General features: G+C 32.4%; 2 protein-coding genes and 4 long non-coding RNA genes across 12 annotated transcripts; 3 read left to right on the forward strand and 3 right to left on the reverse strand.

The window, feature by feature from the left end:
* Positions 1–137: 137 nt before the first annotated feature.
* LOC107364084 (uncharacterized) lies at positions 138–3,240 on the reverse strand. The gene is made up of 4 exons (XR_016199801.1): positions 2,771–3,240; positions 2,154–2,667; positions 1,079–2,008; positions 138–893 (listed from the first exon to the last, which is right to left on the reverse strand). It is a non-coding gene; the product is annotated as an uncharacterized LOC107364084 (long non-coding RNA).
* Pfrx (6-phosphofructo-2-kinase/fructose-2,6-biphosphatase) lies at positions 1,251–8,322 on the forward strand. Of its 5 annotated transcripts, none has more exons than XR_016199799.1 (8): positions 1,251–1,670; positions 1,814–2,039; positions 2,205–2,406; positions 3,139–3,720; positions 3,830–3,959; positions 4,561–5,893; positions 6,018–6,447; positions 6,875–8,322. XR_016199799.1 is itself a non-coding variant. In XM_089269094.1 (7 exons), the coding sequence occupies exons 1-7, from the start codon at positions 1,328–1,330 to the stop codon at positions 7,013–7,015; spliced, it is 1,752 nt and encodes a 583-aa protein (XP_089125220.1). In that variant the 5' UTR covers positions 1,251–1,327; the 3' UTR covers positions 7,016–8,322. The 5 variants fall into 5 exon arrangements, 3 of the variants coding, with proteins under 3 accessions (XP_089125220.1, XP_015786870.1, XP_015786873.1); XR_016199798.1 differs by having other exon boundaries at positions 7,989–8,322; XM_089269094.1 differs by lacking the exon at positions 4,561–5,893 and having other exon boundaries at positions 6,320–6,447.
* LOC149093410 (uncharacterized) lies at positions 3,315–4,561 on the reverse strand. Its single transcript, XR_016199800.1, has 2 exons — positions 4,351–4,561; positions 3,315–3,771 (listed from the first exon to the last, which is right to left on the reverse strand). It is a non-coding gene; the product is annotated as an uncharacterized LOC149093410 (long non-coding RNA).
* Positions 8,323–8,430: 108 nt separating the features above from the next.
* ric8a (ric8 guanine nucleotide exchange factor A) lies at positions 8,431–11,037 on the reverse strand. The gene is made up of 6 exons (XM_015931388.3): positions 10,837–11,037; positions 10,010–10,762; positions 9,677–9,937; positions 9,208–9,608; positions 9,014–9,133; positions 8,431–8,929 (listed from the first exon to the last, which is right to left on the reverse strand). The coding sequence occupies exons 1-6, from the start codon at positions 10,918–10,920 to the stop codon at positions 8,803–8,805; spliced, it is 1,746 nt and encodes a 581-aa protein (XP_015786874.2). The 5' UTR covers positions 10,921–11,037; the 3' UTR covers positions 8,431–8,802.
* Positions 11,038–12,969: 1,932 nt separating this feature from the next.
* On the forward strand, positions 12,970–14,128 carry LOC107363960 (uncharacterized). Its single transcript, XR_003082588.2, has 2 exons — positions 12,970–13,490; positions 13,592–14,128. It is a non-coding gene; the product is annotated as an uncharacterized LOC107363960 (long non-coding RNA).
* An 804-nt stretch (positions 14,129–14,932) lies between these two features.
* On the forward strand, positions 14,933–17,381 carry LOC149093411 (uncharacterized). Of its 3 annotated transcripts, XR_016200174.1 has the most exons (4): positions 14,971–15,148; positions 15,256–15,770; positions 16,065–16,190; positions 16,320–17,381. It is a non-coding gene; the product is annotated as an uncharacterized LOC149093411 (long non-coding RNA). The 3 variants fall into 3 exon arrangements; XR_016200172.1 differs by lacking the exons at positions 16,065–16,190; positions 16,320–17,381 and having other exon boundaries at positions 14,933–15,148; positions 15,256–15,956; XR_016200173.1 differs by lacking the exons at positions 16,065–16,190; positions 16,320–17,381 and having other exon boundaries at positions 14,951–15,148; positions 15,224–15,956.
* The last annotated feature ends 43 nt before the right edge of the window (positions 17,382–17,424 follow it).

The following is a 17,424-nucleotide window of genomic DNA, read 5'->3' on the forward strand; positions in this document are numbered from 1 at the left end:
AATTATCATTCAAAAGTTTCATTGGAACAACATTGGAAATGGAATAACATATTTAATTTTTTACATTTTAATTAGATATGTTTTAAAGTATTGAAATGGTGTTAAATATCAAAGATTAAAAATAATAAAGACTTCCATTAATTGTAACAAGTTAGATTTTATGAGCTACTCGATTCAAAAAAGTCGCGCCTCGAATAAAGTTCTGGACAGACTCATTGTTTTCAAAGCAATTTCCCTTCTTATAGAGGAAATTAGACCTGGAAATCGAATGCAAGTCACTTCATGAGATGTAACTGTCATGATACATGATCAGCCTAATTTTAATATTCGTAGACTCCACCTTTCTCCAGATGAACCAGCCAACATCAAAGTACCAATTTCAACCAGTTGACACCATTAAACCTCTCATTGTGTACTAGTTTTTTATAGCTTCAATTGATATTGATCACCATCGAATTGCCTTAAACGACATTACTTAAAAAATTCTAATTAATCTCGTGTAATACTGTTCAATAACGTAGTTTACTACCAACATCATCAGTGCACCGGTTTTGTCAATTTTTGTGTCTCACAGATGATAAGCTTCCACAACTAAATGACAATGACAATGTCAATGTCACTTGTCAATTCTTGGTTTACATTTTGACTATCCTGGTTTTTGTCACCAAATCTACACTGGATATCGAATCAGGTTGGATAAATTTGGCTTTTCTTTCTTACTATTTTCTAAATGATAGTTTTTGTCTGACTTCTGTAACCAACCATCAACCAGTATTCTTGATATCGCTGTACGGCTAATGTTTTTAACCAAGTTTTATAGCCAACTTCAACTGTGTTAATCGTGTCTTTACTATCCCATTGATTTTTAATGATTGACTTTGCAATATGAACAGCTAAAAGGGAGGAAAGAGAAATCATTTAGAGATATTGAAAAGAGGCAAACAGACAGATAATTGTGATAAGAGGAGATAAGAAAATGATGAAAAATATAAAGATGATGGGAATACGAGAGAGATAAGAGGGAGAGAGAAAAGAGAGTTTATTGGCATTGGAGGAATAAATTATTTTCCATGTTTACCTCACAAGAAGAGAGTTAGAGAAAGAAATTTTCATCATCAAGGTTAATTTCAGTTTCAGGCTACGAAAGGCTATTACAATTCTTTCTTTTTCCCCTTCTGTCTCTCACTATCCTCTCACTTCTTTTCCTTTTTATGTGTCGCTCATTTCTCTGATTAACTTTGTAACAAAATTTTCCCCTTTCATAAAATCTACAGACTAATCATCACCAGTTTCAATTGCTAGGATAACCCAAAGAAATCCTCAAGATATGGAAAACAACGATAAAGAAGAAGCTAAGCGTGAAAATGGAGTTGAACCTGGTCGTCCACCAACCCCACAGACATCTTCATCTTCTGCAGCGACATCCCCATCATCGGTTCCAGATCAATCTTCCCAACAAAACAAAACATCTCCTGGATCAAGTCTACAAGACCAACAAACACAAACCAAAAATTCTCGAGCTCCAAAACAAGGATTAATGCAGCAATTAACTCCTCAACAGATTCAACAATTGCAACAAGCCAAACAGCAAACTCAGCAACAAAAACAAGCTGATGGACCTTCTCGGAAGATATCACAGTCAAGTGGAGCCAAACCTTTTCCAATTCGAGGTTATTAGTAGTTAATAATTATTAATTGTGCATGTGTGGTTTTGTTGTTACCATCATCATATTACAACACAGGAAATTAAGATTGAAGAGTATAGTCTTGTTTTAAATCAAATGTTTCTTTCTAATTTATCCCGGGATTACAGGTGATCGAACCACGAGTTATGTTAACATACCCCATATTATTGCCATGGTTGGTTTGCCTGCCAGGGGTAAAACGTATATTGCCAAAAAGTTGACTCGATACCTTAACTGGATTGGAATAAAAACTCGGGTGTTTAATGTCGGTGAATATCGTCGTCAAGCAACTGAAGCTTACAAAAATCATGATTTCTTTAGACCTGATAATAAAGAAGCAATGGTTATTAGAAAGTAAGTCAAATTGTTTACAATAACAAGCTAAATTATCTTTGATTTATGATAGTATTATATATGATCTACGAAAGATTTTTTTCTGTTATTATTTTGATTCATAAACTTATTTACCTCTGATTATTATGTAACTTAATAATGATTGAAATATCTTTTATTTTCCAGTAAGTGTGCTTTAGATGCCCTTGAAGATATGTGTAGCTGGCTGACTGAGGGTAACGGTGAAGTGGCCGTTTACGATGCTACCAATACAACTTTTTACCGGCGCCAGTTGATTTACGATTTTGTTGTTGAAAAATATGGCTACAAATTGTTTTTCGTTGAATCAATCTGTGAAGATCCAGAGATTGTTGAAGCCAATATTCGGGTCAGAAGATATCTTTGCTTTGCCCCAATTTTACTTTGCAATTATCATCCCGCCTTTATCAGCCTTTAAGAAATGAGTGAATTTCAAGTGTGTTTCATTTCCCAGGAAAATTTTCTCAATGCTTTACCGAAATTTTCAATCGCAGCTATTAGCTATTATAAAATTAGCCTCGAATTCATATTGCCAAACAAAACAGTACCAACTGTTGAAGTAAAATCATGCCAAGAATTCTCGAACATCTTTTTATGCAAATATGAGGACCTGAGAAAAATGACAAAGAAAATAATTACGTTGGTAATGAGGAAAACTTTAACATTGTCTGAATTAATCGAAATTAGCTTTTCGTTAGCAACTGATTAATTACAAAAGGTGTGTTAGTGACGCTTTTCCTAGTGATGACAGAGATAATTGATTTTGATTAACATCGCACCAAGAACAGGATGAAGACTTGTCATAACTTGTCTGGATTCAATTTTTATTGTCTCCAACCAGTTTTTATTGGCAGAATAAAAGAAAAGTTATGTGCTTTTTCTGCTCAATCATACTGACATGAATCTAGATGTGATTATCTTGTTGATTCTAGATATCTGTTCGGAAATCATCCAGATCATCAATTCTAGATTAAATGTCACCGAAATCCTTAAAACAATGGTTCACATTTTTCACCATTAGACTGCAGTCACTTGCATCCTAAACTCCTTCACCATTTTAATGCAAACATTTTCATTACAGGAGGTTAAAGTTCATAGTCCGGATTATCGTAACATGGCTCAAGATAAGGCATTACAGGATTTCCTCCAACGTATTGAGCATTACAAGGAAGCATATCAAACACTAGAGGAAGATAAAGAAAAGGATTATTCTTTTATGAAGATTTTTAATGCTGGTGAAAAGGTTTTAGTCCATCGTCACGAAGGCCACATACAGTCAAGAGTGGTTTATTACTTGATGAACATTCACATTACACCCAGATCAATTTACTTAACTCGTCACGGTGAAAGTGTCTACAATCTACAGGGAAGAATTGGCGGTGACTCCGAGCTTTCTGAGAGAGGATGTCAATATGCTAAAGCTTTAGCTCAATATATTTCAGAGCAAAAAATTCCACGTCTACGAGTATGGACATCTCAATTGAAACGAACCATTCAAACAGCTGAAAGTATTCGAGCTCCTCAGGAAAGATGGAAGGCTCTCAATGAAATTGACGCCGGAATTTGCGAGGAAATGACTTATGAAGAAATTCAAGAGAAGTATCCAGAAGAGTTCGCATTGCGTGATCAAGACAAGTTTCATTATCGTTATCCAAAAGGAGAGGTTAGTACAGTCTTTGAATCCCAATTTCTTCCTCTTCAAAGCCCTTCAAATCTGCAAGTAATAAAAATTTGCCAGAAAATCAATTAATTCTCTAATGTTTTGCTTATAGTCATATGAAGATTTGGTAGCTCGCTTGGAACCAGTCATTATGGAACTAGAGAGACAAGAAAATGTTTTAGTGGTGGCTCATCAAGCTGTTCTTCGATGTCTTTTGGCCTACTTCTTGGACAAGAGTTCAGGTAAGCACAATATAACTTAACTATTAATCATAGTTTTTAATTGACTAAAAAAGGTGTAAAAGGGAATGGGATGGACTTGTAAATATTGAGCATACGTAATTCAAAAGATTGATTGGTTAGGTTCAGCTACAATAAATAGAAGAGTAGGACATAATTTCAACAATATTTACAGGTTTCCGAATCCTGAATTAACTTCAGAAATGAGAATCATTACAACTTGTTGAAATACTACTCTTTGCAATCTGTATTGAAAGATTGTCTAAGCTTCATCATTATGAGAATAATCTGTACTTTCTCGATTAATATAAAAGTTTTTAGCTCAGTATGTGATAACCATAAAATTAATAAAACATGATAATCAGCCAGCTGAATAACTAACAATTCAACTCACCTTATAAACAGTATATCGAAATTTTGAAAGAGTTAGTCATTTCTTCTAATAGTATTGCTTGTAGTTACGAGTCGCTTTGTTGTCCATTGTTGATTAATAGATTGTGTTGATTCTGATTAAATATTTGAAATGATCCATTGAACAAATCAGTCACAATTTACATGATTGATCTTAGACTTTGTATTCCTCCTTCTCCTTTCCCTTCCTTAGCTGAGATGCCAGTAATCAAAACTCCATTACATACCATCATCAAGTTGACACCAGTGGCTTATGGTTGCAACATTGAGGAAATAGTTGTTCCAATTGATGCAGTCGATGATCACAAGCTTCTATGACATAAAGAGAGAGTGAATAAAATAAAATAAATTAAATTATATTAAATTAAAGATTAAATAATGGCATAGCAATACAGTAACAGAATCAAACAAACAAAAAAACAAGATTTGTTATGAACGATGACTAATTAAAAAAGCTTACCTTAAGCGGGAAAATTGAGACTTCAAAAGAGTTTAAAAAAATGAGAGTAAAGATAAAAATGTTGATGATGATGGAATAATAGTTTGCTAGAAAGACAACAATTGACTGATAAACAAACACGCAATACAATTAATTCTAATACTCCTGAAAATGAAATTAACTTTAACTTCAACTCGACAAGCCTTCAAAAATCCCTCTCTTTAACTGACCATTTTCATTGGTAACTACTAATCACTTTGACTACCAAGCTTTTTGTCAAATCATACGATTTAAAACTAAATCCACTCGGATTATTATTAACACAAGGAGCGGCAACCTAAATATCTTCTGGCTTCACAACCCGATTAAATCATCACCATAAAACTAAATCTTGTTCCATCCAAAATCAAAGACATTATGATAGTTTGCTAATTGTTGCGAGATCACTTCTTTCACTAACCCAATGCTATTGTCGATAAAAATATATTTCTGTTAAAATGATTGCAATTTTAAAAGGTGTTAGCTAACAAGTTATATTGGACATTCTGTTAACTAAGCTCAATTGCTTGAAATAATTTACCTATTTTCAGTTATAAATACAAAAAGGCTGCTCAGTAACATGATGTTGAATATGAAACTTGCTGTTACATATGAAAATATAAAAATACAATCAAAAACAGTCGAGTACGTAAAACTGTTCTTTGCTGATCTATCGATTAAATACCATTAAATTGTAAACAAATCTTTAGATGGTTTTATTCATTTGTGATCTGCATATTTATATAAATTAGACTTGAATATACATCGATTTGAAATTTATGAATTTAAATCTGAAAAAATAATCAAATATTGCGCCTTTGAAACTGAAACATTTAACGGACAATTTTTGCTACTCGACTGTAATTGTAAACATCTGTAACTTATTTTGAAAGTCAAAGTACAAATACATTAAAACTAAAGATTTTAAAAATACTCCAGTTATTGTAATTAAATTAAGCAATGGCTGTTAACACTTAACAATTTTGATTTAAAAAGTTTGTTGAATAGACATATCTAAATGTATTATAAACTGTTAACTGTTTACACGGTGGCGAGAAAGTTTATGCAGAATGGGGCAACTAAAAGGGGAATAAATATGCGCATAGAAAGAGCGGTTAAAGATTAAATGGGCGTTGCTTAAGCACATAAACTTTCTCGCCACCCCGTACAAGCATAACTTGTGATTATATAAATTTAAAATGAAGTAACCTATTATTGATAATGATTATATAATTGTTCATATTTTTGTTTCCATGTTTCAATATTTTACTGTTTTCATTTTCCCCTGCATAGATACCTTTATAAAACACCAACCATTTACGTCGTTTTCCCATTGAAATTTTTGTCTTTATCCATTATTTGGTGAAGAAACACACAATTGAATCTTAAGTCTTGTACATTAATTAATAAATGTCATTTGTTTTCAACCATTTTTTTCTTTCTCTTCTTTTCTCTTTTTCTTTCTCTATTGTAGAAGATCTTCCTTATTTGAGGGTTCCATTACACACAATAATTAAATTAACTCCAATTGCCTATGGGTGCGAGGTTACCGAATACAAGGTTCCCATTGAAGCGGTTAACACTCATCGAGAGAAACCTAAGGTGAGGAAATTATCATGGAATGAAGAAGAGAGAGATTTAAACGAAATTAGAAAGTTTTAAATATATAAATAACTAATAATTAGAAAAAGAAGGGAACAGTGAGAAAAAATAAAACCAGAATAATTACCAGAATGTGAGATAACTGTATAGAGACATCAAGCTTCTACTCATCACATGTTTGCTGTTACCTAGCAATCCTTTTTGCACTGTTTGTTCAATTCCGTTAATAGGTCACTTATTAAGTGTTATAGCTCATCTTTATGTTTTGTGTCGTTGATGTTATATTTGTTTTAATCGTAATTGTGTTAATCGTATCTTAAATTCATGTTACAAATCACATGTTTCACTAGTCTTATAGTCTGTCTTTTGTCGTTTCTTTTGTACCCTTTCCTTCCATTGTTTCTTTTGTGATTGTTTCTTTTTACAGATTAGGCCAGAATTGCCGTTTTCATCCTATCCTCATAGATCATCACTTGTTGATGTTCTGGCTTTAACATTGAGCCAGGAAAAGGCTGGTCTCAGGCGTCATTCCTCAACACCCAGGAACTCTGATTATTACAAATATTAGCGAAAATAGAGCGAAATCAAGATCACACGGATGGATTTTCCCTTGATGATCTTTTCGTTTTTCAGTGTGGTCATTTGGCACTGATATTATTGATTATTCTTGTTGAACGAAACTCATATAGCCAAGAGAAAAAAAAATTATTCGTTACGTCAAACTTCTTAGAGCTTATCAATCCCTCCGAATTCATTGATGACTTTGGTTTCTTCATCAATTTTTCCATTTTGTCCACATTCATTCGTCTTGCCTTGCAACTTAGAGCTTCTACTATTCAAGTGATACAGCAACAAACCACCAATAATTCATCGTACACTGTTAACTAGCAAATTGGTCCTGATTTACAAAACAAGTAATTTGTGTCTTTGTGCCTACTTGGGTTAACACATTTTTTTCTGGGAAACTCATTGCAACATGTTCATTTAATCTCTCGAATGCTACAGATTAGCAATTCTACTTCAATCATCGTGTACTTAATGAATTATATCTCATTTTTCAATCCACCTGACTTTTAATCCCTGTCTTTGGTAGAATCTGATAACCCATGAAACCTAATCTTTTCAAGTTTTTGCCAATTGTTTCTTTGATTCCTTGTTTTCCTTCTCATTTCTACCTCTTTCCATACGATCTCTGTTAACTGTACGCTAATCTCATTGCTTTTGATCTAACAATCTTCCCTCAACCTGATTCAATCGTTCATGCTTCAATGTTTTCAACCTTTTTGTTTTCTTTCCAAATCATTGTTTATTGATTGTTGAATATGTTTTAGCTTAAATGATATTATTTGTATTTCTTGTGTTTTCATTCCTATCATATGTTTGATCCTTTTTTTGTTTTTTAGTGTAGTTGGTAAATTTAAGTAAATATCCATTAATGATCTAATCAAATTTTACTTAATGCTGTCAAATATGTTATTTTTATGTCCACTGATCCATGCTTGTTTCAGCTTCAATCTAATTGCATCTTCTTCCCCAAATAGAACTGTAGCCGACATAGAACTGCCGACGAGGCTCTGACGACCGTTCCATCTCATCCAATGTGAGAAAGGTGAGTTTGATTATTGGGAGAAGATTGAATGAAAAAATGAATTGGAAAATTGGTGGACAAATCAATGGATATGATGATTAATCTGTATCGAATTATTATATAAAAATTGTATGCATCTTAATAAGAAATTTGTTTAGATTTTATATCACATTTAATTGTAAAATTTTATTTTGTAATCGTAATTATTATATGGTGATAAATTATTGTTTCAATATTGATTAACAGTCGACTTGTCTTACAATTAAAAACTAAGTCAATATTTCAAATCAATTGTTTGATTCGGGTTTTCAGGCCTTTATATACCATTGAAATATAACATTACCATAGAGAAGAGAATTAAAAGATTTCGATCAAATGAATAAATTGTAGAGTACTTTTTGGTCATCACAAGGACAGAATACGTTTTCTTGGTCTTCAAGTTTTGGGTTTCGTGGGTTTAAGTTGATAAATAAATAAAATGGCACGCAATAAATTAATATTAACAAACAGATAACAAATTAATGACGGTAAGATGTATAGGAATTGATAGTATTTGGTCAAGAATTGGAGATATCTTATGTAAAAGGAATAGCTGTGTTGGAGAAATGACTTTGACGTTGATGACAAGACTTGTGATAAGCATGGTTCTCAGCAAAAATGCTCAGTTTCCATTTTGGTTTGCCTTTGATTCTCAAAGCCAAAAATAATGCTTTAAATAGCGTAGGAGTTGAAATGTCGCGATGATTAAAAAACTGCCAAAGAAAATTTCAATCGGAATCTTCTTTAGATTCGATTTCCAATTTTTCAAGATTGCCTTGAGTAAGCTCAAGGATATGCTCAACAGGATGGGGTTTACCATCTTCACCAATCCGACAAGGTTGGACGATGCCAGTTCTACATTTGAAGACAAATAAATGGATCAGAATAATGGTTCAAAGTATGCTATATCATAATAATGATAACGAATGAAAAACAAACCTGTGAAGTTTATCCATCATGTTGACAAGCTTCATAGCTTCGTATTCTTTCTCTTCTTGGCTCATTCCTTCCATTGGATTAGGTCTCTCTGGCTCATAATATCCTGTGACTGGATTAATCCTAGAAAATAGATGAACAATAAATATGAGTAAATGATGAATTGAGAGAAAAAAATTTGCAAGAGATCAACATACTTTTCTTTCACTTTCAAATACTCTTCAGTGTCGCTGTCTTCAGATTCACTTGAGTAACTTCCTTTTCCTCGACCGCCCAGCATAAGACCGCGATTTGCTAATAAACCAGCAGCATTGCCGTAACCAGTGTATTTGATAAGCCTTTGAACACTTTCTTTACACAATATAAACAGAAAGTCGGCAACCATCTCTTTTACATCAGTGTTTGGGTTGGTCATAAGTCTAACCAATTTATTGCGAAGAGTTTCACCATCTTCTGGCCTATTTTTAACATCCCGTAATGGTGGAAGAATTTGACTTCTCAGATACTTTCTAATTATCCGATTAGTTCGAGCCATATTGCTCAAACAAGTTAATACTGGTGAGAGTAATTCTTGTAATCCTTTGTATGGTTTAAGGGGCTGTAAAATAAAATTAATTTTGAAAGATTAAAAAGATGTATTATTTAAAAGAAGCTTGAATTAATTACCTTTTCAAGACGTTTATCAAGAAACTCCAACAAAACGGCGATGGCTTCTACATTCTTATCTTCGTATTCATATTTTGGGTTGTCTATTCGACCGATTTCTTCAATTGGAACCAAAAGCTCCTCATAACAAGAGGAAGGTAAGTTTGTAAATAAGTTGATCGTATGGTTGAGCATTTCTTCACGCTTCTCTTTTGTTTCAGTTTCAGTTAAAAGAAGATCATGAAGAATACCAACGAGTCTGAGAAAATGAGCTTCCTCAACCTAATAAATGAATTGATTGAAAGTAATTAGATATTAGAAATAGATTGTAGATAAATATTACTCAAAACTCACCTCATCTAAATACACTCGGTCGCAAGTTACTGTCAGGTTGAAAAGTACTTTCAAAACTTCACAGCATAGATCCACTGAAGAATTATCAAGACTATGAGAATCCTTGTCTTTTTTAGTATTAGTTTGATCAGTAGAATGGGAATTCACTTCAACAGTAACTTTTGCTTTATCCTTTTTTCGTTTTCTTTGGCTCTTTTTTGAAGGTTTTTGTCCTGGTTCTTCAGCTTCTTTTGGTATCAGATCAACCGCTTCCATCAAATAGATTAACCCATGATATTGATCACGAATTTTGGGACGTGTTTCTGGACAAAGAGCTGTTATGAGAAACAAAATTCTCAAATCAAAATATTTAACCTCAGTAGGCAATTGTGGATCTTTGTACATTTTCAGTCTCAACATAATTCCATCAATGCAGGAATTATTGCAACAAATGTGTCGAACGGCAGGACTATTATAAACAAGGTTACAAAGACATTTTAGTGATTCAACCACAACCCGGGCGTCAAAATTGTCACTGTTGTAAGTCAGATTTTCTTGTTCTCCAACTAAACGAGATAGGTGCATTAAGATTTCAATTCGATCCGCGGTAAACAGCTCATCTAATCCATTTTTATCACGTGAGAGTATTCTTAGTGTTGTTAATAGAACAGGATAGTGTTTCTGATGTGCTGGATCCTTGAGATGCCGGAAGATATGAGCGGCAAGTTTATTTTTCTTTGCCACTGGCTCTTGAATAGTAGAAACTTGAGCCCACTAAAAAAATATAATCATAGTAAAGATGCGACATCAGAAAAAAAACAAAATTGAATAACTGTTGTCATACATACCTGTAAATTGAAGCCAGTCAAACTGTCCACAATATCTTTGATTGTGCCAACAGTAAAAGAATCCAAAACTCGGTCCATATCCATGATGGTGATTTAACAAAAATGATGGCACAGAGAAACCTCACTAATTCAAATAATTAAAGGTAAATTAGACGTCAAACAGGTAGTTTATATTATGACATCTATATAGCTGCTATATTAAAGCAGCTTATGGCTGCATCTCCAACGCATCATCATTTGCTCATGTGCCTGGACACAATCAGATTCATCTGTTTAAAAGTCAGCCTTGGAAACAAAACAAAGAGTAAAGTAAAACTGTTTGTATTACAGTTTGGCAAAAAAAGATAGAGCCACCAGTTATTCAAGAAACAAGACAATCGAAGTCATGGTCCAACATTGCTGTTGGGATTCGTTTTTTTTTGAAAATCTGTCTCTTGTTGTCGCTTTATCCACCAAACCTTGTTCTCCTTCATATTTTTTCATCTTCTTTCTGGTAAAAACGTCTAACACTGTTCAAGGCTTGAAAATTTTCATAACCAAAGTCTGTAGCTACTCTTTTGCATATCTTCAACCATTTTAGAATCAAGATTTTTGCCTTTTGATTTACCATAAGTAGAAACTTTTGTGTCTAATGGCAGTTGGTAGATATTTCGTTTTATTTGTTAGTATTACGATACTGCTGTGTCGTGAAAAGCGGGTTAAACGTGAATGATTATACAAGTTAGACTGCAAGGGACGACTTTATTATTTTAGGTTAGTATCAATACAATTTAGTAAAACAAATCTTGGGTACCAACTTAATAATGACTTGACATTCAAGGGTCGATTTCAATTATCATTAAAATCTTAATTCCAACTCTCCTGAAGTCAGAAAGATAAACTTTTTTATCAGATAAAATGAATTTCCTCATTATAAACCAGTGTGCATTACCATATATTCATGATACAAATATGGTTAACAATTAAAACTTCCTTAGCCTCTCTAATCGGTGGGAAAATATCTCAAAAACCTTACTTTATGTAAATCATTAAACATATAGCCAATATTTACTTCACACTGGTTCAGAAAATATTTTGTTTCCGAACACAATCTGCTTCACATTCATTTATGATATGTAATTTAAGTTTCTCATTTAAAGGAAATTGCTTTTTGAGCTTTTGAATTGATTCAAAATGAAACAAAATCATTAGTAAAACAGACAAAAATTTTTGATATCCCAATACATCTCAACGATTAGTATTAAAGGTCCAAAGTATTGATTTTACTCGAAAGGTGGCAGCATTTAATATCAAATTTAAACCTTTTACTTCATCATTTCGGTTTTAAGTTAGTTTCTGTAAGATTTGAACATTTTTCATACAATTAAGGGTGCTCTATCGATTGGTAATGAAATTTGTCTGGTGTAAATCAGGCAGAAGCTGTCATTGTTATTTTTGATTAGATTATTATAGTAAATGTTAAAGATGGTTGATCGAAACCTGATCAATATTAGATTTACTAATAAATTGATTGTTTTGTCAAATCGACTAAAAGATGGCAAATCTTCCAGTTAACTGATAGACGTTGGTCTGAATTTTGTTTTTTTACATTTTATTTCATTTCAATGGTCTATTACCATTGGAATTTATCTTTAAATTAATCAATAGATTCAGATATTCCAGTGTGAAAAAGCATTAAAATTGTAGATGGAAAGCAGTAAAAGATGAATTTGGATCGTCGCAAGAGGATGGTGATAATTTATCATAAGTAATGTGTTTACTATGGATAAAATTGATTCGAATATTTTCCCGTCCTATTTTAGTTTCCATTGACTTGGAAAGAGGAATCATATTTTACAAGTGGGTTACATGACAAGAACCCAGAAAAGATGATAAAGTTGACACAATCTACAGACTCAAGGATGTTTCATGTTAATGTTAACCAAAAAAGCAAATTTGTGACTCTCATCTGTTGGTACCAACTCAAGGTTTACAACTCAACTTTCTGGTGGCTCTGTCAATATAATAACATTTACTATCGTTGGATTGAACATGGTGTAAGTTACTTAATACACAGCAACTTTATAAAACCTGTCAACTTTTGTTGAAGTCATCTTTTCCTGAAAATAACCTTTTCTCTGTTTTCCCTTCCAGAAGAAAGCAAGAGTTGACTATCGAGACAGTACAGTTAAGGAGAGGAGGCAACACAAAAAAAGACCCAAAAATGAGTTCAAGAAGATGGTTTCGATGAAGATGATGAAGCCAGTGATTAGGATGGTAATGAAGCTGATGGTGAAGCTGTCTATAGAGCTAGCGGTATAGCTGGTGTAGCTTGTGGTGGTGAGGAAAACAAACCCATACGGAATGACTTGAGATTATAATTTAAAGGCTTTACATTTATGATTATAAATGAACGGTCATAACAGCAAGTTAAACCAACTGACAGCATAAATATAAGATAAAAAAGCTAACCAAGTAGGCCAAAATAATGAGGATTACTACACCAATAACAAAAGCTGAAGCACAAAGCTCAAGTGAAACCAAACCAAGGAAAAGTTATTGCAAGTACATAATAATATCCATCCATCTAATACATACAGACAAAGTGGAAAGCCTTAAAAAAACAGTTAACACTATTGGTTATGTTACACGTTATGTACATATCTGGTTATAAGGTCAGGTTACGTTCAAATTTTACGCCAATTTGTGTTCACCAAATGATGTAATAACTCTTACTCTTTTGTGTCTTTCTTTACATTTTGTTTTGCCTTTTCAGGTACAAACAATATAAACCATTTTTTGCCCATCTTTTAATATGCTCTGGCCAACCCAAAAGTCGTAAACAAGTCAACTCAAGGACGGAGGATAAAGATCATTCCAGCTGACTGCCTTAAACCCACCATGGTTATGGCACCCTCAACAGTATCTTCGCCCTCTTTTTGGGATTCTTGGTTCCTGTCTTTTCTCAGAATGTATACTCATAAAGCATTACAAATCGATAATACATTCAAACGGAACATTGTGATAAATCAGAATAACCTTGATGATCATTCTGGGAGTGTAATGTTATTACATCTTGATTTTGCCTCTGACTCTCATGTTCCTCGCTTTTTGCCTCTTTTTATCACCATTTTTCTTCTGAATTTTCATGGTGTAATATGATTCTTTTATGAGTATTAACTACATTCTAACCTTTTCACTGTAAACTCTTTTTTTGCTATCTTTTATTTGTTTCCATATTAATGGAAATTTCTGTTCCACATAACCATTTCAATGTAATTTGTTTTCCCTTTTTATGTCTACAGCTTTTAAATATCACTCATAATGGTGAACAATTTTCAATGTAAAACTTGCATTCGTTGTCTTCAGTCTTGAATTTATGAAATATTGACTTTGATTGTTGGGAAAGGAAGGAAACAAAATTAGTATTTACTCTCAATTGACTTTTTATTGGTAAAAATTTTCTCCTTTTTGTTTCACTCTTCATCAGTTGATAGACAGAAATCATTTTCATGATCAGCTTCATCCCTGTAAACATTGCATTTAACATCATTTTTTGTTTTCTTTTCATCTAAAAGCTCTTTCTTCATCAAGGTTATGAGGAAGACTTAATGTCAAAGTTGGTTGAACATAACAAATTATCGACTTCTTTTTTGGTCCCAAATTCAGAACTAGGTCATTGTCTATGTTAACAACCATTTCCTTATGAAATATCGCAGCAATTTTTGTTTCTCTCAGCATTTTCCTTCTTTTTTGTCGTTTTGTGATTCCTTTGTAAATTTTAAGACAACTTATTCACTATTTAGTTGATTATCTTTTGTTAAATCACCAGTAATTTACCTTTTTCCTTACAATTCCTTAATTTGTTCCTCTTTTTCGCCATCCTCAACATCATAATCTCACCACCATCTTTCCCTTGAAGAGCCAATTTCATAAATATTCAAACATTCTTATTGTCAACGTTAACCTTAATTAATGAGGGTTAATTAATCATCAACCTAAAAGATTGAGCTTTTAATCGAGAAAGTAAAGCCACACTATTTAAATCAAATCAATCAATCAATAATTTAACGCCTCAAGTCAAAAATAAATTTCACTCGCTTAATTAGCATAAGACCCCTAATCATATGGCTTTTCCCTCGCATTCAAAGCACATTGTTACATAAGTTGGTCAATTTTCTTTTTATTTATAATTAATTTATTAGTGTTAATTGTTTTTTATAGACATTTTGTTTTTACCAAGTTCTGTACTGAATTTCACTGAAGTTAATTGTTTGGGATTCAACTTTTTTTAAACCAAGGGAAATGGAAAGTCAAGTGATCTATTGGCAAAGTAAGTCTTATCCATTTATCATTGTTGATCAATTGTAAAGATAATTTCCTATTCTGTCCATTAAAATTACTGCAGAACCTTTTTACCTTTTTCCTGTTTCTCTCCAGAGAATCAGCATCCACTAGGATTAACCATAGCAACGGAATTTAGATGATAAAACTCAATCGATATCGTGTTAAAACCTTACAACCAAAAGATGCAAAGATTGACTTTTAAATAGCGTCACACAGAAGAGACTGTCTAGGATAATGTGGAGTTGGGAATACAAAAGGAGAACAATAAGGAAGAAATAGAAAAATCTCTTTATTTAACTCTATTAGAAGAACGGACATGTTGCCAATGATGATAATGGCGATGCTGATGTAGATTAGGATGATGTCGATGTTGATACAAAAAGCTTCCTCCTTCTTGGTCATCATCATCATCTTCCGCTGCTGTTGCTGCTGCATCTTGAGGGATCACGGCTCGTGGTTTATGATCCATGGTAAAAGGTGGTAAAAGATTGTGACTCACTTCAACAATTTATTCCACTATTTAATCACTTCTTTCACTTGATCATCGGCAGCAACTTGTAACCAATCAATCTACATACCGACAACCTTTTAATACTGAAGCAAAACTCGTATGATTCATTCATATATTTTTTCATTTTACTGTTTTTAACTGTTGATAAATTCAAATTTATTTTGATTTGATTAACCCGTAACCAAAACCATTCTCATTTAAACTTGTCAAGTTTAACAAGGTTCAAACCTAAATTGAAGGTTTTTATTGATAATCTAATAAATTGACTATTACAATAACCAAATGAACCGATTGTATCGTTAAATTAGATTATGAATCAAACCACATCAAATTAATTCGAAAAAAAATTCTCTAACCATTTTTTTCCTCTATTTTTCTTATTCATTGATAGAGTAGGAATCAAAGGATTGTCTAAATATTTTGGTTACACCTGTTTTGGTAATGTATCAAATGATAATTGATTGATTAAATGGTTGACAGTTAAATTTGAAAAGAGCCTAAAATTAAATTTGAATTGGTTTGTAATCAAGTTTGTTTCCCTATTCCTGTTAACTGACTCATTTTAATGGTTAATTGTAACTCAAGTTTGCGTGATATTAATTGATTTTCTGGTCGATTTCTACGTTTTCTTTATTAAACCATTCAGATATTTGAGTGGACCAAGAAAAGGACAGCAATAACAGGATTTAAATAGCAAATCAAACGCAACTTTATTGGACCCTTTCCTTGCAGTTAAATAGTTAAGTTTATGTTGAATTTAAACTTAAACAGTTATCATGATGATCAGTATAAAAAAAGCCTCCAAGTATTACAAACTGTATACAAACTCATTGGATGGACTTTGGTTTCTTGTAATTTATTTTGGGCTGCAGTCAATTTTTAATGTGTTAACCCTTTTAACCAGAATTCAATTTGAAACTGCAATTTAAGAAAACAAACTCACACCAAATTTGCTGATTCCCGGAATTGCAACTGTAAATGAACGCTGTTTATTGCTGGCTCAAATTGTAATGACCAAATTTGACACAAAAGAAGTTTCATCTTCTCTAACAAATGATTAATTATCTACATTCATCTGTTTTCAATCAGGAAAACAGTCAATCACTTGCCAATTGAAATTCAACCAACGATAACAATTAACAAGCCATACAGTGAAAATGATAAACATGTTAAACACTTAACCCATCGCTTACAAAAATTAACAATTGCTTCAACTTATACAATTGAACATACAACTCTAGTCCGTTAATTGGCACACTTTAAGTCAAATTACATTTGACCATCTTTAACCAATCAATTGTTAGCTGTTGATATTTCCATATCCTTTAATTGTTACAATTACATGGGAATATTTTTGGTTCATCTGTTTACTTATCAATGTTTCTCAGCTTCCAAACTGTGAAAAGGTTTCATTTAAAATTAACTTTCAATCTGTTTAATGTTTCAAATTGATTTGGTTAACAATCTTGGTTAATTAATGATTGGTTAAATGCAGAAAAGTAAATGTTTGACAGAAGATAATTAATTATCATTCAATTGTGTGCCCAAACTGGTAACTGTTAAAAGCAAATGAAGACCAACTGAATCAACTTGTTAAACTGTAATTGACATGGAAACTGACACAGATTAATGTTTAAAGATTTATTCATCTTAATCTAGATGTTAACCATTGAGTTAATTAAATAGAGTGACAAACGACAAACTGAAACAAGTAGCTTAACCCAATAATCAATCATATTTTTTCACCTAAA

The sequence above is a fragment of the Tetranychus urticae genome, chromosome 3, assembly GCF_039701765.1.
Source record: "Tetranychus urticae isolate SD_2017Ah chromosome 3, NJAU_TeUrti_SD_1.0, whole genome shotgun sequence".
NCBI classification, from domain to species: domain Eukaryota; kingdom Metazoa; phylum Arthropoda; class Arachnida; order Trombidiformes; family Tetranychidae; genus Tetranychus; species Tetranychus urticae.

Coding starts and splice junctions, on each gene's coding strand:
- Pfrx (XM_089269094.1), top strand. CDS start 1,328: ATGGAAAACAACGATAAAGAAGAAGCTAAGCGTGAAAATGGAGTTGAA. Junction 1,671..1,813: donor CAAACCTTTTCCAATTCGAG/GTTATTAGTAGT, acceptor CCGGGATTACAG/GTGATCGAACCACGAGTTAT. Junction 6,448..6,874: donor CTCATCGAGAGAAACCTAAG/GTGAGGAAATTA, acceptor TTCTTTTTACAG/ATTAGGCCAGAATTGCCGTT.
- ric8a (XM_015931388.3), bottom strand. CDS start 10,920: ATGGATATGGACCGAGTTTTGGATTCTTTTACTGTTGGCACAATCAAA. Junction 10,763..10,836: donor TGACTGGCTTCAATTTACAG/GTATGTATGACA, acceptor ATATTTTTTTAG/TGGGCTCAAGTTTCTACTAT. Junction 9,938..10,009: donor ACCGAGTGTATTTAGATGAG/GTGAGTTTTGAG, acceptor TTCATTTATTAG/GTTGAGGAAGCTCATTTTCT.